The 22,213-nt window shown below is 41.3% G+C and overlaps 1 protein-coding gene across 3 annotated transcripts in view; it reads left to right on the forward strand.

Annotated features, from left to right (window-relative positions):
* samd4a (sterile alpha motif domain containing 4A) overlaps nt 1–22,213 on the forward strand; it is a 63,662-nt gene extending 41,449 nt beyond the window's left edge. For all 3 annotated transcript variants that reach the window (XM_051379223.1, XM_051379224.1, XM_051379225.1), the window contains 7 exons: nt 338–584; nt 679–764; nt 2,005–2,123; nt 2,639–2,840; nt 5,364–5,490; nt 9,450–9,533; nt 14,904–22,213. In XM_051379223.1, coding sequence (XP_051235183.1) covers nt 338–584; nt 679–764; nt 2,005–2,123; nt 2,639–2,840; nt 5,364–5,490; nt 9,450–9,533; nt 14,904–14,932 — 894 coding nt within the window. In that variant the 3' untranslated portion in view covers nt 14,933–22,213. The remainder of the gene's footprint in view (nt 1–337; nt 585–678; nt 765–2,004; nt 2,124–2,638; nt 2,841–5,363; nt 5,491–9,449; nt 9,534–14,903) is intronic.

A 22,213-nucleotide genomic window follows, 5' to 3' on the forward strand; every position in this document is an offset into this window, starting at 1 on the left:
CCTGTATTGGCAAGAAAAACTCCAGGAAAATGTCCTGGAAAGGTTGTGGAAAGTGATCTTTGAAAAAGAGTGGGAACCCTGCGCATGAGGCCCAATGTGATTGGCTGATGCCCTCATTTGTGGTGCGAAAGCTCCTAAAAATCGACCTCGATTTGAAAAAGAATTATGTTGCTTTTGTATTACTTTGCTGCGTAATATTTGTGTTCTGTGTGAAAGGACTCATGACAAAAGCAAAACATATATTGATGTGTGAATTAATGCCTGAAAACAAGTAGTAAAGACCTTCCTCCTCCTCCTCCTCCTCCTCCTCCTCCCTCCTGTCTTTCACCACCATCAGGACGTGTTGGAGGGCAGTAATCTTCGCGCCCCGCTGCAAGAGCTCCACCAGATGATCATGACACCTATCAAGGCTTTCAGTGGCGGCGAGGAGGCCTCCATGCAGCGCCACCTGCTGAGCCCCGAGGGAAAGAGTGCCGCGCCTGGCTCCCACCTGAGTGGGGGTGGCGGAGGGGAGGCTGAGTCAGGCACCAGCGTCATCGCCGAGGGAGATCTGCCCAGCCAGTTCACTCGTGTCATGGGCAAAGGTGAGCTGCTCAGCGGGGATTGTTTTCATGGACTCAGAGAGGGTTTTTTTGTTTTGTTTGAATGTCTTTTTTTCAACCTCTGCCTCCTCCTCAGTTTGCACCCAGCTACTGGTGTCGAGGTCAGATGAGGACAACATCAGCTCCTACCTACAACTCATCGACAAGTGCCTTATCCACGAGGTACCTACCGGCTCTGGAACACACAAACAGTACAATACAAACTAGGAACAGACACTGCAGGATGTTTAGGACCGATATTGTCATTTCCAGTAACCAACATGTCCAGTATTATCAAAATAATAGTAAATAGTAATCCATTTTCCCCTTTTTTTCATTTAATTTTTATTTAATTCAGAAAAGTATTTTAATACATACTCTACACTCTGTAGAGAGAATGACTATGAGCAAAACAAAAATGGTAAAATAATATATATTGAAGTTTTATTAATTAAAAATTAAAGAGCTTTGAGAGCAAAATCAGTAAATCATTAATAATTTCTCACACATTTATGGCCGATTCCATCATTATAAAGTCGACATTTTGATGATTTAATATAGGGCTGCAAAATGATGATCGCGATTATTTTGATCAGTATTTCAGTAAAAGCTCACTGCGGCTGCTTCTTCTTGTTCTGTTCCTCCCTGACATATTTCAAACTGATTCGCTGTCAACAAATTCTGAAAGTATAGACACATTTCTGACCGGAGTCAAGCTAACTGACACTCACTTCACAATAAAAGTCAACTGGTGTTTCGCCAGTTAAATGCTTTTAACATGAAGCTACAGCAGTGGGAAATGTTGGGTTTTCGTTAGCAGTAACTTAATACTGCTTTCTATCTAGACAGCAGCTGCAGGGTGTGTGTGTGTGTGTGTAGCGACAGGACAGCTCCCCAAAAGTGAAACCATAACATCTCCATCACCCCTGGTGGCTGGCTGATGCTCTTGATTTGATATGCGAGTGTTCCACGAGTCGAGCACGTTCGATTCATTGTGCAGCCCTAATTTCATATCAGTTCATGTTCATGCATACACACCCTGTTAATTTTATGTAAATGTCATCCTTTTGTCAGCCTATTTATGAACATTTGCAGCGCTCTGCAGAAACTTGATGATCAGTCATCAACTTGATAAATAGAGTTGAAAGTAAATTAGGTCAGTAGAATGACAGACTCCTCCATGAATGAATCATAGATGAAATGTAAAGAGGAATGCTCTCGTCCAGGTCACTCTCGGCCTCTCTGAAGCTCGAGACAAATAAAATATTCATAATGATGTAGAATAAATGTACCTTGTGGAGTATGTTATAGTAGTTTTGGGTGAAATAGACGTTTTTTGTTGCGACACCTTAAAATCCTCCGCCATGCTCCATTTCATCCCTGATTCGTACTCCCTGTTCTCCCCCTCCCCCATCCCCGTCAGTCCTTCACTGAGACGCAGAAGAAGAGGCTGTTGTCATGGAAACAACAGGTCCAGAGGCTGTTCCGGTCCATTCCGAGGAAAACCATCCTTGACATAGCAGGGTACCGACCGCAGAGGAGGTAACCGCACGGACGCACGGTGGCTTTCGTTTTCTGGGTTTCATGGTCTGCGATGAAAACCCTTTAAATCAAAGTCACTTTACATGAAGTTCACTGATTCCCCTTATTAATATAAATAATGAATGTAGATAAACAGAGAGGGATTCATTCGTTAGATTTTAGACAAACAGTGATTCTTCTTTATTCCTTAGCTGGTTATACATAGATAGATATATATATTTATGTCATTTTAGGACCATTTTATGCCACAAATACTCACAATAATGCAAGTACTTCTACTTAAAATGCAGGTGAAATGACTTTAACCTTTTAAGATTTCATCCTCAGTTATATTGTACCCCTATTTAACAATGTATGCCAAGAAATTTCCAAAAATGCTCCTTCTTGGACTCACTGTTCAGCTATTTTTAAACCTTAACGAGTACATACCTGCTCCTTTGTTAACACAGTTCCCGTGAACAGGAATCTCCACCAGTGCTTGCTTGTGTCTCACCTTCTGTCTCGCCCTGCTGCAGCCGTTTCGGTCAGTCCAACTCTCTCCCCACTGCTGGCTGTGTTGGGGGCAGCGTGTCGGTCAGGAGGAGCCTTCGCCAGTTCCAGATGCCCTCCAGGAGTTTGCCAGGTGCCAGACTGGGCCCCCTGGGCAGCGGGGGGCTGCTGGGACCCACACCTCGCAGCTCCAGCAGCACACCCACCGGTCCCAAGCAAGGGAGACAGGTGAGTCAAACCAACAGAACCTTTAAACCAGCAAGGAGAGAGCAAACCAGTACGGGTGTCTGTTAAGGATGTGATGAGACTTATAGAGAGTTTTACTATTTACTTACACATTTTAGTATATGTGAAGCTAAATTGAAAATATACAATATTGTTGTTGGTGTAAGGAAAAATCCAAGTATAGATCATGAAAAAAGTGGCGTGTTCTAGTTATACTACAGCAGTTTTCCTCAATATATCACCTTTCTTACAGTATTACGTATCATATTGCCAGATTTTGGCCAATACACAACTACTGGGTGTACAGCTACTATGTTTACACTTACGTTTAGATTTACATTTACTTTGTATATAGGCTCGTATTATCTTATTATATCTCTTAGGGTCTTATATGTATATACATATACATTCATTTCTATTCTATATATTGTCTTGTGTGAGTGGAACAACTGTAGCGAACAAATTTCCCCCTGGGAAGTATTTCTGATTCTGATTCTGATTATGTTATGGATTAATCGTTTATATTATAAAATGTTGGAAAATCAGCCAGCAACTGTCTGATAAATAAATGATGAATCAATTAATAGATGAATCCCTTCAGCCCCTGTTTAAAGATGTATGTTTTGATTCACCTCCGCACAGAGTTGTGATCTTTAGTGTGTGATTACTTAATCCAGCATCAGTCGATGTGGTACAAGAGGTCGGATGAGGAGAGATGGCTCCGATTGTTTACTAAAATGTGAATTAAAGTTGTCTAACACATGAGAATTAGAGCCGTACTCGTGGTATTATCATGTGTGTACGCAGTGACTGAATGCCCGGGGTGTTCGTGACTGTACAGAGGAACATTTTGAGATGAGTAATAATACATTCCAGGATGTTTACAGTAACCTGGGCAGCAGAATTCCTTCTTCAGCGCGTATTCTGCCTGAAATAGACTTTTTATTCCATGACAAAAAAATGCGGGGTGAGGAAGAGGAGCAGCGCCGGCGGCGGTGGTGTTTGGCGAATGAAGTTAGGTGGATGGAACTCGTAGGCAGGTCACCCCACATACCAGAGCCCCTGCGTCAGTGCCGAACACTGAAACAGGAGGAGCTGTGGAGCCGTTTCAGGCCCATCCTGGCACACTTTGGTCTGGGCTGACCCAGTTCATTGGAAACCTCTCTCTCCCGCTCTCTCTCTTTCTTTCTCTCATCGCTTACAATGGGAGGAAATATCTCAGTTCCTCCTCCTCACGCTGGACCTTCTTGTGTGGGACTGTTGTGTGGATGTGTAGAGAGAGAGAGAGAGAGAGAGAGAGGAAGGGAGAAGGAGGGTGGGAGGGAAATATGTGAGTCATAGTTTGGGAGAGGTAGCTGTGGTGTTGGAGGAGGAGGAGGAGGGGCAAACAGAAAGAGAGAGGGTGAGTTTGTATGAGTGTGTATGAGAGAGAGAGAGCCAGTCAGAGGCAGTGAGAACAGTGCACAGGCATTTCCTGTTTTTCCCTGGCCCGTGGCACTGGAGGGCCGCGAGGGAGGGAGGGAGGGGGGGGGAGAGGGAAAGAGGTGAGGGGAGGGGCATGTGGTAGTGGTGTTGGGGGTATAATAGGCAGGTTACAGTGAGGAATTCATGTGGTGAGCGTCTGAGACTGTCATTAGGTGTGGGCTAGACATCCAGACAGGAGCGTGGGGGGGGGGCCTTGATCTTACACCCGACTTCTTTCAAGCTTGCAACATTTTCATAAACCTCTTTGATCAGTGAAAGTTACAGCGATGTGTGAAAAGCAGTGCAGTGATGTGTAAAGTCAGAACTTGGAGGATTTGTGCATCTAATTATATTTAATAGTATAATCTTAACCAGGTTATCCACAGGTGATTAGAAGGACTAAAGTCGGGGCATCCTGGTGGACTAGTGTTGTATGCTTCTAATTTAAAAAAATAAAGTCTAAATGCAGCATATACTCAAAGCTATGTTGGGTTTCACTTTATTTGTGCCACAAGGATTCAACAAATCCAGTAAATATTTATACCTTATTTATATTTTACAGTACAAAATGTATATTCTATATGTTTATAACTCCTTTAATGTGAGTTTTAGGTTCAAAAGTGTCAAAAATAGTATTGGTGACACCTTCAGATAACCTGATATATCCTTATCCTGACAAGAGTTATCCAAGCACAGTTTCTATGCTAAAGGTGCAGCTGGCCAGACTCCATTGACAAAACCAGTAATTTTGCAGATAATCGGGGGAAAAACACTTCAAACTGGACAGAAACTAAATTAAACTCAATTGAACTGTGAATTAAGGGACAGTGGAAAGACTAACAAAGACAGTTTGGGTGAGAAAAACAGCAAATAGTGGTTTGCTGCTATATGAATGTTTCAAACCTCATAACATCCCCAAAAACTATTGAACAGGTTTCCATTAAATGTGATGGACAGATGAGACTGTAACGTGTGGTTTTTTTAAACCATAACTTTGACACTTATCCTCCAAAGGTGTTTGAGAAGTTAATATAATGTCTTTTGTTCAAATATCCTCCTCAGGGTCTGTGGTTTGCCAACCCCGGAGGAAGCAACAGCATGCCCAGCCGGACCCACAGCTCCGTGCAGAGGACCCGGTCCCTGCCAGTTCACACCACACCACAAACCATGGTCATTTTCCAACAAGCCGGTAAGTAACGCTGGAAAACACACACACACACACACACACACACACACACACACACACACACACACACACACTGGCATAATTTGTCATTGATGCATAAGTCTGTTTATTCTACTCTATCTTTACCGGGGTGGATACTTATATATGCGGGGTCTTTTATTCTGTATTAAATATTGCCAAGTTATAACTTCCACATCTGAAATGAAACACAAGAAAAAAAAAAACATATATTTGTTACATTTAACACTTTATTCTCCTTTAAAAGGCATTAATGTATCCCATTGTGTCTCACTGCAGTGTCAGTTAAATGCTTTTGGTCATACTGCTTTAACATCTCGCTGTGTTTTCATGAATTTAACTTTAAACTGCCAGCGTCTGAGTTCCCTGACTGCCTGTGCAGACATATGCTGTAACAACACACTGATTGTTTGTGTCCGGTTGTTGTGTCTCAAACCAGTAGCTGAAATGGGTCAGTACGAGTAGCAGCACTTCAGATTTTTGTCCACATGAGTACCCTTACTTCTTATTAAGTACTGCTACCTCTGGTGAGCATGACCGTACCCACCGCTGAGGTCGGCAGTAGTTTTTCCAAGGGGTATACAATAAAAGTTGTGAAATAATTGTCTAAGAAAAACTTCTTTGATGCCCTAGCAAGTCCTGTTTTTGGACCTTGGTTTTTCTAAAACCCTGTGTAGCCTACAGTAGTGCTGGTGAGTTACTCCTACATGCCTGTGTAACTTTGTCTCTGTGTAAACTAAAAGCTTAATTCTAAGAAAACAGCACTGAAAATGACCTCATAAAAATAAATACTGCCAAGATAATTGAGATTATGTTGTGTTTAGGGGTTATGTTTGTGCTGATTTAGGTTTTGGTCAAGTTCAGGCGCTGGTTCTGACATGATGATGTCATGTTTAGCCCGTGTGCTGACCCATTTTGGTGCTCTTTCTGCCGGTTTGGACCTAAAAATATAAACTATCACATATTACTTTCATTGTTAAACTTACATGTATACAATATTTACAATGCATAGACACACACACACACACACACACACCACTCTGTTAGTGTTTCTGTTGGATCTAGGTTCTTTTATTTTGACACCCAACTTCATATGAAGCTCCGAACATTGACTTTTTATTTACTTTCTCGTTGTTACCGAGGTGAAAAACCTGTTTAGCACAAGAACGGTGTATTGTCTCTCCCAAAACACAGTGGAAATAATTGCCCAGTCATTGGCTCTGGGTCTGAATGCAAGACTAGATTAAATTTCACAGGCATTTTATAATTGTGAAAGATCATTTCTGATTCTTCCACCCCTCAACCCTGCCTCACCCTGAAAGCCCCTCACCCCCCCTACCTCCTGTGTCCACACAGGCCCGGGTCATGGTAACCATCGGTGTCAGGCAGAGTGACCTTTAGTAGCCTCTGCTGACTGGACTTTGTCCCACAGGAACAGGGGACAGTAATAGGACGAGCTGGGACTTCCTCCGCTCTCTGTCACACACACACACACACACACACACACACACACCAGAAATGTCCTCTTTTTAGAATGAAGAGGAAAAACAGATTTAAAAAAAGCAAGCGGGAGGGAGGGAGAGTGTGGACTGTATGTGAGAGAGGAAGAGATAGAGGCAGGGAGGGAGGAAAGAGTCAGAGGAGTCTCACAATGAGGCTCTTTGTGCAGCGGGGACAGGGCTCCCTGGCCCACTTTCCTTCCCTTCCCTCTCTCCCTGACTCTCTCTCTCTCTCTTTCTTAACTTTCCCATCTCTCTCTCCCTCTCTCTCTCTCTCGACCTCTTTCTTTGCCATCCGTCCATCTCTCCTTTTTTGACAACTCTGCAGAGTCATGCACGCATTGCAGTCACCCTCAAGGGTGGGTATAGCTGGGTCCCAGCCAGAGTAGCTGATTTTAAAAGGACCCTCTCTCACCCCCCTACCACCACCACCACCACCAACCTCTTACCCTCCTCTGTCTCTGTCTTTCTCTCTGCCAGCAGATGGATAAAGAGAGTTATTAAGTGAGACACAGCAGAGAAAAAGACAGGATGAAGGAAACAGTGTGTGTGTGTGTGTACAGTGTTTGTGTCGCTGTAAGTCTGTGTGTACAGGGGGCGGAGGGGTGTGTGGGGTGGCGTTGGCGGGGGGAGGTGGGATTTGGAGTCTATAAATAGCCCAGTGTGGACTACTGGGCCTAACTCAGCTTTTCTCTCTGGCCACAAGGGATTTTCACTGCCCAGCCTGTGTTGAAGACTCAGCTAAGGACTAAATGGCTGGAAGGGGTTGCTAGGCTGTACTGTGGCCCAAATACACCCCCTCACACACACATACTCTCCCCCCTCTCCCCCTCCAGCCTCAACCCAACCCTCTGCTAAACAGTCTCCACCCTGCTTACAGTTGAGGTCAAGACAGCGACGAGCACCTGAGAGTTACTGTTTTAAACTTGGGTGAAAAGTTTAATTTAATGTATAAATGTTCTGGGAAATTAATTAATAAAGCTATCTAAAATAAAACAATGTCATGACTTTTTCAAAATATGACCTTTATTTTCCAATTTTAAAACTGTATCTCCTGAGATGCGTTGAACATTTAGAGTGTAAATTTATCATTTTTTCCTGTTTTTAAATCTTTAAAAACATTTTCTAAACAATAAATTAGCTACTTTTTTCCATATTTTGTATTAAAAGTTTAAAACAAGTCACAACAATTATTATTCAGATATGTTCTGAATGCCTTTTATGTACCTGTATGTAATTTGTAAAGTTACCCAAACTTCTGTGTATGAGAGAAAGAGAGAGAGATAGAGAGAGATCATGTGAACACTGGTGAATCTATCAATAATACACATTTAAGAGTAAAATTAATAGAAATCATTCTTTTATGTTATTGATTATCTGTAGAGTATAGGCTTTAAATCATGCATAATTCTGTGTTTGATTATATACAGACATTTAATCCCCGATTATCAGAGCGGTTGAAATGTGATTCACATATAAACCAACCTATAACAATCAAACTATATTAAAACCTGAATAACGACTTTTCACATAAGTGACCCAAGTGCTGAGATAAACATATACTGTGTATATAGTTTATGTTTTCCAGCACGCCTTGAAATCAAGAAGGCTTCTAACCAGTACTACTCGAACACATCACAGTATTTTTAGTTTTCAGACTCACAAGAAGGAGATTATCAGGAGGACTCAAAGATAGCTACCGTGTGTTCAGTGTAGTGGCTCACCTGTAATGATGCCGGTATATATCACCGCTCTGTAGATTAATGCGATCAATATCAAACTCTTGACGTCAGTTTTATTGTCGTTGTGAGTCAAAGCACATTTAATTGTTAAAAAGTAACATCTGATGATTGACAGTGTGACTTAATTTGATCAATTTCAACATGTTATTTTGAATTATTGAATGTATATTTTGTCACCAATCCAGACACACACACATTGTCTGGATGTAGTGTGTGTGTGTGTGTGTGTGTGTGTGTGTGTGTGTGTGTGTGTGTGTGTGTGTGTGTGTGTGTGTGTGTGTGCTGGTTTAATCTGATTATTGAGGCTACAGTCTGGTTGAGTGGACGGCATTGTCTCTGTGGACTGATTTGAATTTCTTTTGTCCTTTGCCAGCTCGTCTGATGCCGATTTATGTAAAAAAGGGGCGAAACTTTAAGGATTATCATGATTCTGTGTAATTAGGCCTCTCACTCTTAATGTGTGAAGTAATTGATCTAAATGTAGCTCCTCAGCAGGAACAAGTGAACACTGATAAAGTTCGACTATACAGAGGATCAACTGTATTAAATCATTTGTAATTTGATTAAATGTAGTTTTTTGTTCACTTGTTGAACTTGCTTTGACCGTTATCAGGACATTTTATTTAAATCATCTGTTTAATATGAATATAATTGAATCACAGATGCTGACGTTGATTCAAATTGTTTTTGTTTCTCGTTACAGATCTTCAGCTACCGGTGACGGAGCCAGACATCAACAATCGCCTTGAGTCTCTGTGTCTGAGTATGACAGAGCACGCCTTGGGAGGTAACGCACAGTTTTTAAATAGCTCCGGATTATTAAACCACAGTACAAGAACATGTACAAGCTGGTTACAAAGCTCATCCTGTCTTTTTAATCAGGATGTGATATCATAGAATAATGTAGTTATTAATATCCCTCTATACACGATTATCATATTGTCCAGGTTTCTGTTGACCGTCTGGTAGTGAGGTCAGACAATAAGTCCGAGACACGCCGCTGCAGAGAGCAGCCTGCGTCCTCGTCGTCTCAACTGAATTATCTCAGCTGTTGAGATTTAATTCACTTTGGTTCCTGGCTGCCGTGCCACTGTTTGATTTTAATGTTGTTTTGTGTATTTGATTTCTTAATTTTGTTGCCAGGGACGGAGGACAAGAATGATAAACAAAAGCAAGAGCGTATCGGCTAAACGTATCCGTTCTGGAGTGTATTCGAGCCTTAAGAAAGGACTCTTGCTTCCATCTCCCCTCGGCCTCAGTCATAAAAGCTTCTGTAAAGGCCAGCAGTTGGATCTGACTCAACCAGAACTTCTGTGTTATGTTTCAAAGCCAAAATAAAACTCCACAGTGTCCAAAAGTCACATCAGTGAGTGTGTGAGTGAGTGAGTCACGTTCAGGTTCGGTCACTGTAGTTGATCTTAACGCTGATCTTGAGGCTGATTGGCCCTCTCCAACTCTCAGTCAATTATCCTGTTGTGCGAACAGCTTAAAAAGTCTGGAGCCCACTGATAACTCCAGACTTGTTGGAGCCCAACAAGGTTTTTTCAGATGTGTTATATTTGGTTGGTCCAGTCTGGCCAAGCGGGGCCCGAAAAACTCGCCAAGTTTGAAATCTGACAGCGATTCTGTCAACAGCCGAGGCGAGTTCAGCTCAGAGGGGAAATAAAATGGGAAGAGCTGAGTTGTTTTAGCAGAAAACTCTCATTCTCACATTTAGTGTGGACTAGCTTTTGGGGAATGACGTGCAGTTGTTAAGGGACGTCTGATTATTATAAGCTCTGTTTATGAGAAAGGAGTACGACAGAATGACCCACCGGAGGAGACACAGGCATTTTTCTGTTGTTATGGATGGTAAACCTGAACCTTGAACACATAAAAATGGCTTTTACATCAGCCTTTTCTTTAGTGAACATGGCCTTAGTCAGCAGAATATTCCAATGTACAGTACAGTGAATTTTAGTTTGAGTTAACGTCAGTGCCAGCTCCCCCCCCATCCTAAAACTGGACTGAGGTGAAGACAGTGGGCCTCAGTGACGGTGGACAAGTGCTGCTTTGTGTGTGTGTGTGTGTGTGTGTGTTAGGTGGAGAGCAGAGCAAAGGAGTGCATTAAACTGAAGAAACTCTTAAATCAGAGGTTTTTTTTAGACTTTCTTAGTCTCTCACACCCAAACATTCAGCCGACTGTGGTGACCTTCAGAAACAGAACTCAGTAACTCGATCCGAGTCGTCTGTTGGGCGTTTTTGGAAAGCTTTGTGTCAGCACCACTGCGATGTACACATCATGAGCTGTGTGAGGTTCCCAAGCATTTACCTTAAGGGACTCCTTTTCTGTCTATTTATTAAACTGACTCGGTGACATATTTTATGGATATTTCGTATTATATTAAAAACTGTACAATGAACCCTAAACACAAACTCAGTAACTGCAAGAAGTTTGTGTAAAACGAGTGATTTGGAGGAATTTTGAGCAAATGATTTCCTGTTTAGGGACCTTTTTACACAATTCACCATCTGTGTTATGTATTTTTTTTTTATAATTTTGAACAGTTTTATGGCCCCTGATGCTTGGCTATTGTTCTGCTAGACAACTTACTTTACTTTGCATTTACATTTCTTCACATAAATGAACCAAATACTGAGATATAGGCCTACTGTGTGTCATTTTTTAACTTTTCTTTCACACTTTTCTCGACCCTCCGTGAAGCTTTGCCGACCCCCAGGTTGGGAACCACTGTTGTAGGGCACCAACACAACATTTTATTTTTATTTTTTTCAACATTTTTACAGAGTTTTTTCACAGCACTTTGACCGAATGAATGGAGGGAAAATTAGATTCTGAGAGTTCTCACCACATTTTGCTTTCATTTATGGTTGGCCAGAGGGCAGGGCTTAGCTCCACACACACACACACACACACACACACACACACACACACACACACACACACACACACACACACACAGAAACCAAAGAGGTTGATGACAACTCAAGGATAAGGAAGAAAAGCGATATTTCCACAGCGCACTTGTTAATCTAACAGTGAGTTATGAATAAGCTAAAAGATAGTGTATATAGTATTAGTATATATAGTATATAGTATTTTTCCACTAACCTTAAGATACAAGAGGATGTCTGATACTGTCTGTTTCCAGTGAGATCTTATTGAGTTTATGTAGCCACTTTACTGAAACAATATTTTGTTATATTTAAAATACAAATCAATTCAGATATATTTCTAAACTCCACCGAATGTCAATTATACCAACAAATGTAACAGCACAGACAAGTCCTGAAGAGAAGTGAGAAGAACTGTGATCAGATTCAAAAATCAAATGAAAAATAAAACTCAAGAAGTTAAACTACTTTCAAGAGTCCAAGTGGCTTTAATTTACAAGCTCTGGCTCAATTGTAATTCACGTAAACAAAAGACAACATAGATGCATCAATCCAATTTGATGAAGGACAAACAGCGTTATAATGAAGTTATATAATGTATGTAGTTCTCCATAGATGCTCTGGACTACAAATCGTGTTCTCCAGATGTAAGAAAACATATTAGCTTGGTGAAGACCCCAACAAATCTAATTTTCAATAGATGTGTTTTTATAAGTGTACAATCACCTTAATATAAGAATAGTTTCTGTTAACTTAAAAAGAAACATTATTATCTACAGCCGCTGCAGGTCGCCTTCCATGGAGACTGTCATGTTGAACCACCATGTTTCTACAGTAGCTCAGAACGGACAAACCAAACACTGGCTGTGCTTGTTTGTTTTTCTTCACAGCCACCATAGTTTCTCCTCCACACGGCCCGTTCTCATCCCTAAGTCTTCAAATACAGACGCGATCCCACACACTGGTCCTTTAAAATTGTGACTCAAAAGTGATGATTCCCATTATTTGTGATCGATGTCACAATATCTGTCAGAATAATGATTGCAATATTCTTTGCAATTCTTTGTGGACACTAAAGAAGTGGCCACACTCAAAGATGTAAGGTTCAGAGTATCTTAGTCCTCTTGTATTACCATCATCTGGAACTAAGTTGTTTTTTGTGTTTGTGTTATCCTCCAAATTTTCAATGAATATGTATTTGTCACAGCGTCTGACATGTTTTATAGTTAAATAGTTGCTTCATCAATGTTTCCAGCCTGAGTTACATTCAGATCCACACAGTCAGGGCTCCCACGCGTCCTGGAAAAAGTGGAAAACCTGAACATTTTAAAGACTAGTCTTCCAGTCATGGAAACACCTACAAACAGATAAAAATGCCTGGATATAATCTATGTTGTCCTGGAAAAGTTTAGTTGTATTTTAGCCTGTGCTGTGGCCAAATTAATGTTAACGTTAGAGGAAATGTAGTCAGTAGACCTTTTTCACAGCAGCCATTTTGACATGAAATAAAAGGGTAAATAAAAGGTGTTACCTATGATACCAGTTAAGGTTACGTTTAGGAAGTCAGTACTTCATACAAAAAGTACAAAAGATCAAAACAAACCACTGAGTTTCTTTTGAGTTACACAGTAAGTGTATTAAATTGAAATTCAATGTGAATTAATCACCAGGAAGGTGTCAGGACATCAAACTGCACAAAAAAGAACAGGCAGATCTTTTTGTTAATGTGCCAGGAGACTCTTTTGGGAGAATGACCAATCAAACCAATCAATTTTACCATCAAACTAAAACACATTCAGCTACTCTAAACAGCTTTACAACAGTCTGATTGCACTTGATGTTATTGTGTGCATTGCTACCCTATTCAACAACAGCTCACAATGACATTAACCTGCCCTTTCAGTATCTTGATAGAGGCTTTATTTTTGTGGAATCAAAATGTCCACCAGTGCGTAGCTTGATAACATTTTCCTCTTCAGCCACACCAGAGGCAACAGCTGTCAGACTGTTGTTTTCCTCTGAAAGGCTCTATCAGTATTTTGACAGATGTGTTGTTCTCTCACTATGACAGTGTGGGCTCGGGGCCCCTCACTGTTCACCATGTCAGAAAAGCTTCAGGCCTTCACTGAAAGTTCATGGCAATCAGATTAAATTTTATTCATACGCCTCTCGTAATAAATACTCCAGGGTTACAAACATGGTTAGGAAGAATGAGTCATTACAAAGAAAGCCTGGAACAGGACGACCGGCATCATAAAGGGACCCAAGAATGGGAGAGAATTACATTTAATAATGTACGAGGTAAAATAAATGAGAACTGTGGGTGAAATTAGTTTTTATCAAATTCTGGAGAACTGTTCCAAAGGCAGAAAGCCAGAACAGGGTCTGAAGCATCTGTTTGACTCACAAGGGACAAATAAATCCAAGATTAAGTTGGTGCTTGACTTCTACAAGATCTGAAATCCATCTTCTTCTTCTTTTAAAGCCTTTTTTGGGGCTTTTTATAGACTTTATTAGATAGTAGCAGCTGGAGAAAGGCAGGAAAGTGGGGAGAGAGAGAGAGAGATTGGGGATGACATGCAGCAAGGATCCAGCCTCCACATGTGGGGCGCACGCTCCACAAGGCGAGTCACCGGGGCGCCACTCTATACCTGTGCTCTCCAACCTGGGTGCTTCATGGGGTGTCACAAGGCCTTCTTGATTTTTAAGGCGATATGTTCAACTTCTGTGAAGAAAAGTGAACGTAAAGTGTTAAAGAAATTGTCTAATAGAGCAATGGTCAAGCATCAGGGATAGGAAAACACTGAATTTGACAAGATTAAGTCTGTTAAAAATACATAATACAGACAGAGAATTGTATAAAAAGTTCCCTAAACAGCAAATAATCTGCTCAAAATTCATCCAAGTCTCTCGTTTTACACAAACTTCCTGCAGTTACTGAGTTCACTGTTTGGGTTCATTGTACAGTTTTGAATTTAATATGAAATATCCATAAAATATGTCACTGAATCAGTTTACTAAATGATAGAAAAGGGGTCCATTAAAGGAAAAGGTTAGGCACCAGTGCTCTGTACCATCTTTCACCTATTCAGGAAGGCTGGAGCCTGTCCCAGCACGCTCTGGGAGGAAGACGAGGAAACAGGGAGGGTGTTAGGAGCCCAAGGACTCATGGCTGCCAGTTTTATCTTTGTGTGATAACACTAACAACTTCTCACTCAGTTTAACTCTAACGCCGTTTCTTCTCTCTGCTGTTCCTCCTCAGACGGTGCTGATCGCACATCAACAATATGAAACGAGGACCTGAGTGAGAGCAGTAGGACAGCGCAGGTTCACGAGGCTCTCTCACGATAAGTCACCTCGAGGTCACCAGCCCTCCTGTCCCCCTCTTCCTGTAGCCAATGGTAGAGCTCAACCAAAGGATCGGGCGGGATCCAAGAAACACAAGAGCGCCGATCATCACACGGCTGACACAAGCTATCACATTGGCACCGTCCATCTGGTCGGAAAAAACACACTTCCTGCTCCGCCAGCACGCTCACAGTCACCTGCGTCTGGGTGAGGAGAGAGAAAAGCATTGAACACGGCCTGGACAGTGCGTAAACAGCGCCCCCCTTCACTGGGGATGCCAGAAGCAGTACTGCAGTCCAGTCAGCCCCAGCAGAAGGGAGACGCTGGCCTGTGGATCAGGGCCCAGTGAGACTAAAGGCCCCTAAACGCTCTCCGACACCCTCTGGTCCCCGCACATCGACCGCAGCTCGTGGCATCTTTCAAATCCATAACAGTACCTCAGACCCGAAAACCAGACGAGACAAGCAGAGCTAGAAGGACCGCAGAAGGAGGTTTGGGATTTCCTTGACTGTTTTCACTGAGGACCGAGTGTCCGGCGAGGACGCTTGTAGAGCTCGGGAAAGCCTTTTGCTCAGCATTGGGTTGGCATAAAAAAAACATCATTTATTTGTGTTTGTATGTATTTATTGTTTACATAATGATGCTACTTTCAAAGGGTACAGAAACATGTATGAATTTCAGGTATGAATCGTGTAATATTCTGTAAAGCCTTGGCTGTCTACCAGCTTTACGTCCCACGAGTAGCCATCACGCTAGTTTACAACCAACGTGCTTATTCTTTATTTTTAGCAGCCAACGACAAAGACGTGTAGGCTAGAGCATTTACCAAGAGAGAACATAGTGAGAGAGAGAGAGAGAGCAGAAGTGTGAAGAGGGCGATAAGAGGAAGAAGGAGATGAGGAGAAAAGACACAGAAAGTAGTAGAAGAAAGAATGAAGCTGAAGTGATACTGGAATGGGAAGCGGATGTTTAAAGGAGAAAGAGATCCGAGGCAGGACCTTTGATCGGCTGAAGACCGAGGAAGATGATGTCATGTCTAATCGTGTTGTGAGTAAGTGTAGGAGGAAGTGAATTTGGCACCGGTTAGTTACATATTGTTTATCTATAGCATGTACTGTATGAACTCTTTGAATTCAGAGCCTCCGTAGGCACAAAACATTGAACATCTTTACACGTAAATGGGAGATTTAATGCGGCCGTTAATCGTCAGTGGGATCTGTCTGCGTGTTCAGATACCGGGTTTAAGTTGTTTTTCTAAAGCAGGGTGATATGCTTAAGCTGCATGTTACAACTAAAATATCTTTTTCTTGGAGGAAAGGAGGATTGTGAAATGTGGAGTGGCCGAAAAAGAAAAACAGGAGGTCGATTCGGTTTCCACTCGGACCGTGTTGCTGAGAGGATTGCGACATCGGAGAGATCACACACTGTCAATCCATGAAGGGTAGTTTTCCCCGAGATTGTCTCATTAGTGCTTACCTCCACCTGCTGGCCAAACGCAGTCACGACGAGGCAGACGTCTGAAGTCCGTGCACACACACAGGCACTCTGCACAGCGTTGTAAAGTCACTGAAGAGCAACGTGTGGGGAGTCAGTTACTGCAGGGGGGATGTGTAACGTTGGTCTTCTGTCTGCTCTGTCAGCTCAGGCCTACATGGAATTTATTTTCTTTTGTTCATTCTGAATCTCATGGTTATTCTGTGTCTTAATATTTATCCTCAGTTTATTGCGTCTGGAATACAGACTTTATAAGAATAGGTTTATATCGAGAATAAGCTGGTTAGGAAGCTCCCCTCTGTGCCGCTTTCAACTGAGCGTGTGTGCTGACCCTGAATGGTCATCATTGAGGGTCACTGATTATTATTATTATTATTATTATTATTATTATTGTTTAGTTTCTTCATTAGTTTGTTGCAATTCTTTAGTACTTTCCTTTGTATCCTGCACTTGATATGATAATGTGATACACTAAAAAATCCAAATGTTCAAGGCTCAAAAGCAGCAGTTTGGTGTTTTGGAGTCGGATTGGAGCAGATTGAGGAGATGAGATTGAAGCTCCTGACGCGCCCTCGTTGACTTTAAAGGATTTCTGTTTGTCTGATGGTGGATGTTGGAGGTGAAAATACTCATCAGCCACACAGTTAAAGGACCATACCAGTGTTTGTGCATGTTTTAGCCCATTTATTTGACTTTACTATCAACTATTTTTAGGTTTTTTTATGTTCGTCCACAGTTTCCACTCATTTTATTATGGTATTCAATAGGTATGCACCGATTGGGAAATTCTGGGCCGATAGCTGATGTTTTTTTTGTTATTTATTCGCCCTGTTGTTCAGAGCATTTAGGCCTTGTTGCAGCTCAGACTATTTCTCTGTGAGACGCAGACACTCTCTGTCTCATCGGTATCTGTGTGCAATCTGTATCAGTGCTGGAGAAACACAGGAGATTATTTCTCCAATATCAAAGTTTCGAATTAACCAACACAACAGTTAACCAGCGCAAAACTGAGGCAACACAACACATAAACATCGGTGAAAGCCATATTATTTTGCCCATAAGGCCGGATGTCAGTCAACAAGGTACCTGTAGTATCAACTCACATACGTTCACACTGCAAGCCTTAGTGCTCAATTCTGATTGAGTGCTCAGATCAGAGTCTAGACTGAGGTCCTGAAGTGAGCTGCATGTTGAATGTTGATCTAGAGTGACGTGAAAAGCTCTGATTCAGATGTGAGTTGTGCCAGATTTGGTCCTGCAGTGTGAACGGAGCTCATGCTTCCCTGAGAGAGTGAATCCATCACAGGAAACGTCCTTGTTTACTTTTAGAAGTTCTTCCTGTTTGATGGCTTGTTTTTTTTTTTAAAAGATCTGCACCTAAAATAAATGCCGCTACGATGTCTGCTGTGATGAACGACCCTCTCAAGCAAGCTTCAGGACTATGAGTAGAAACCACTGGCGACCTAAAACGTAGAAAAACACTACAGTACAGCAGTGATACACGCAGTCAGTGTGTGAGCTGTATTAAAGGGGACGAAAACATGCAGAAATCCTGTTACGGTTCCTTATTCTGCCTCTGACAGGCCCGTTGAATCTGTACACACACACACACACACACACACACACACACACACACACACAAGATAGAAGTGTGTGTTGTTAGTTTTACTGCTGCACACTCAGTGTTTCAAGTGTGCGTGTGTGTTTTCTGCTCTTATACTTTGAGTCTATAAGAGCCAATCAGACGTCATCCGTGCGTTTGTGAACGAAGATGAAGACTCCACCAAAGCATGAATGTGACATGAATTGATCCTGAATGGAGAATCTGATGTTACACCTTTTTTTTTTGTTTTTTATTTCTGCAGCTCCTCACTGAGAGTCGGACTGTGTCACTGCCATATGAATCAGTACTTAAAGTAGATACAATTATTTATTCTTTTTTTTTTTTTTTTCAGAGGTGATACTTTTACTCATTTAGGTGTATTATTATTTAAAGTACCATATGTATTAACATGTTATGGCTGGTGACCATACGTACATCTCAAATATTAACATAGTTATTGTTGACTTTGACTTATTTTTCTTTTCTTTTCTTTTTGTTGTTGTTTTTTTTTTTTTTTGTTGAACTATAATCTTGTTTGTATCTATCGGTGTCTTGTCGAGGTTTTTTTCATGTGAAGCTTCGCTGTCGGAGCGCAGCCGAGAGCCGGTCCATCACAGACGCAATCCCTTTTTTCACGCTTCGGTTACAAAATTCACGCCGGACGAGCTGTCGGCAAAACGAGGAAGAGGTGTGTTGTAGTAGTTGTTAGGCGGGGGCCAGGAAGTAGACTGGTCCATTCTGATCTGGAGTCTGAATTTGGTGCTGTGGGCGCGTAACTCGATGGTCCTGAGTGGGAGAGGTTTATACTGTAGTTTGTTTTTATAGGTATGTCGCTGTTGTTGTTCTGTATTTTTCTTTTTGTCAACAAAACCCATGAAAAGACCAACAACAACAACAACAACAACGTGTCCCTACGTCTCTCAGTACTGCCCCACTTCCCTACCAACATTGTTCCTGCTGAAGATGTAAACCTTTAAAAAAGGCTGGACATTGTAGTTTTTAGCAAACGTTACTCAAACAGGAAATAGTGCATTTATTTGGGACTATTTTCAGCTGCGGATGAATCCACGTTCTGCGCTGTGGTGAGTGTTTGTGGCAGGGGGACAGTGTGTGTGTTTGTTTTGGTCTTTTTCTTTAATGGGATTGGTTTATTTTAAGAAAAGTAGAGAATATCACCAGACGTATGCTTTGTTAGAATAACCTGCAGTCAGTAATGTAATCAAAGGGATTATTGAAACTAGTATTTTTACAGTATTTTTTATTTACTTTCATATCACGTTGCCATGTTTGAGTTATAAAGGTGTTGATACAAAGTTCAGGAGATTTATTTTACAGTTTTCTCGTCTGTGCCATGTCTTTTTTCTAGAAGTACAGACTGCCTGGCGTTTAAATAACACGAGTTCATGTGATTTGTTGTTTCTAGGCGACATTAACAGAGTAAAGTTACACGTTTTTTTGGATTTAAAGAGTTCAAAGCAGCAGCACAGGCCTCCAGTTTCTACTCAACCCCTGGTTTCCTGCAGCATCTCTGGGTCAAAGAGACGTCTGCGTGAACTCAGAACCAACCTGTGACGGGACACTGGAGGGTTTCAGCTCTGAGGTCTGGATCATTACACATCTCTTCAAACCAAATGCTCTATTCTTTTTTTGTTTTGTTTTTTTTCTAAATGCATATCAGCTCTGTGGGTGTTCAGGAGTGCTTCTAACGCTGTGCACACTGCAGTATTAACAGTTAGATAACGCCTTGATATTCCAAAAAAAAAAACATTTAATGTACTTTTAAGACATATATGCTGTTTTGTATCTTTTATTTTTGTCATAGATTCTGCAGTTTAGTCAGTTTATGTTGTTTATGGGATGCCAAGACTTCTTTTTTTTTGTTTTTATTTTGTAAATTCAGCAGCATCCATACTGTAACAAAGTGTTGCCGCTTGACTGTGCTCCTTTATTGCATTTAGTTTTATTTTATCAAAGAGCCGATGTCCTGTATTGACTGCAGGCTTACGTATATATTTGACAAAAGAATATTGTATGTTTAATAATAAAAAAACACAAAAAAGACAAAAAATTGAAGAAAATGCAGAAAAAAGAAAAGGAGAAGATTGAAAAAAGTGTAATTTATATTTTAAAAACTGCATGCACAGGGCTGGGAAAGTCATATTTAGAATAACAAATGGCAGTGCCTTTTTTGTACTCGAGACATTCACCACAAATGTAAATGGTTTTTATATAGACTTTAAAAACTGTAAAGTTACAGGATGAAACTAGCGACAGCTGCGTCGGGTCGCGTTCACACTGCGGCTACAAGCGTCCCAGTTCAGGATGTTCCCCTCCGTTCCTGCATTATGTAACATAGACACAGTCCCAGGTAGGAAAAGACTGAATAATTCATCTGTTTTTCTAACTTTATAAATCAGAAATCTGATCCATATCTGACCCGTGGTCCTGTGATCATATCATTGATGCTTGTTTTATGTCTCATATCCACAGAACTGATCACTGTAAGGATCATTAATCAGTCATGCCTTTTATTTGAGATTGCTGCAGCCTAAAATGCCTGATTTCGTTGCAGCATTTATAAAAAGTTGCAATGTATTTAGGCTTTTTTTTGTGCAATAAAATTGCAGGAGAAAGTGAAAAGTTTGTTCCAGTGGGAATGAAACAGCTCGTAGTTCGGTGGCGTACGGCTCAACTGGCTGCAGATTTCACAGAGATTGGTTAAATTTATGTCGAGTGTTGCCATCGTGACTTTCCGGAGGGACTGATTTAGTTTCTGGATTTAGTTTGTATTTTACGGAGACTCCTCAAATTTGGCTGCAGCACCTTCAGAGTCCTCCAGAGTGATAATTAAAAGTCCTTGTCTGGGCTGATCAGCAACCAGTATCAAACTCTAACTAATGGTTAGTTTCAATGACAGGTAATATAGATGATTGCTTCGGCCTTTAAAAGGTCAGAAAATGGTGGAAAATGTCCATCAAGTGACTTCTTCAAACTGCCCCAACAGGCTGAAACCCAAAAAGATTTTTTTATCTGATTCACTGATTTCCAAACAACAACGTCACAAACATCTTCCTCCTTTTGAGCTGTAATTTAACTAATGCAGCTGTGAGGTGCATCAATTCTCCAAATTCTGACTGATTGATCGATTGATGCATTGATGATCAGTGTAACGTGTAAAAATAGTGACAACATGATACAGTAGCTCGACACTGGCGTCGATACTGACGTTATAAAGGCGATGGGGCGTCGGTCGGACATGAGAAACAGTTGATTTGTCACTATTGTTACAGCACTGAGTGGTTCCACCTTCATTCAGCAGAAATCCCTCACACACAACGTTTCCTTAATCACAGTTTTCTGTTCTGCTGCGATGAGCTGATGTCATAAATATTAACTCAGTTTCCACTTATAGTGACGGATTATTCGCAGTTAGACTCTCATGTACACATTACATATTAAATAGTTTGAATCAGTTCGGTGCTGTTGAGGTGTACAGATTTTGAACTGGCACTGGTGTTAGATCAGTGATCTGTTTGGACTTTATCACTGAATCTCTGTTTTTTTATCAAAATCTCATCAAATGAACTTATTTAGCAGCGACATAAATCAACATTAAATTCAATCGGTGATATTTGGTTTATCAGATGCATTTTACAACCTCACGGCCAAGTTTAAACATTAAAAATAAACTTGTGTAATGTATTTTTTGGTGTTAAAACGCCACTTTAGAGCAGCTTCATGTCGGATTGGTTCTGCTCTCAGAAGCTAAACGTGAGGACTGAAACAAACTCTGAGGCGAGCAGTGTGAACGCGTCCTGCGGCGGTGAGCTCGGTCTGTTGTGTCTGTACTCTGTAGGTACTTCTTAATGCTGATATGAAGTTATGAATTATTCTGGTCTGTACAAAAAAAATATGTGTGAATGGTTGTGTGACAGTGAGGATGTGTGTGTGTGTGTGTGTGTGTGTGTGTGTGTGTGTGTGTGTGTGTGTGTGTGTGTGTGTGTGTGTGTGTGTGTGAATACATTCAAGTGTTTTTCATTGTGTCTTGCTGTAATTTTGTCGCGACGTACCAGAATGCTGTGACTTGGCATGCCCCCGTTATACATAAAAACAAAAGTTGTAACTCC

The sequence above is a fragment of the Dicentrarchus labrax genome, unplaced genomic scaffold, assembly GCF_905237075.1.
Source record: "Dicentrarchus labrax unplaced genomic scaffold, dlabrax2021, whole genome shotgun sequence".
NCBI lineage: Eukaryota > Metazoa > Chordata > Actinopteri > Moronidae > Dicentrarchus > Dicentrarchus labrax.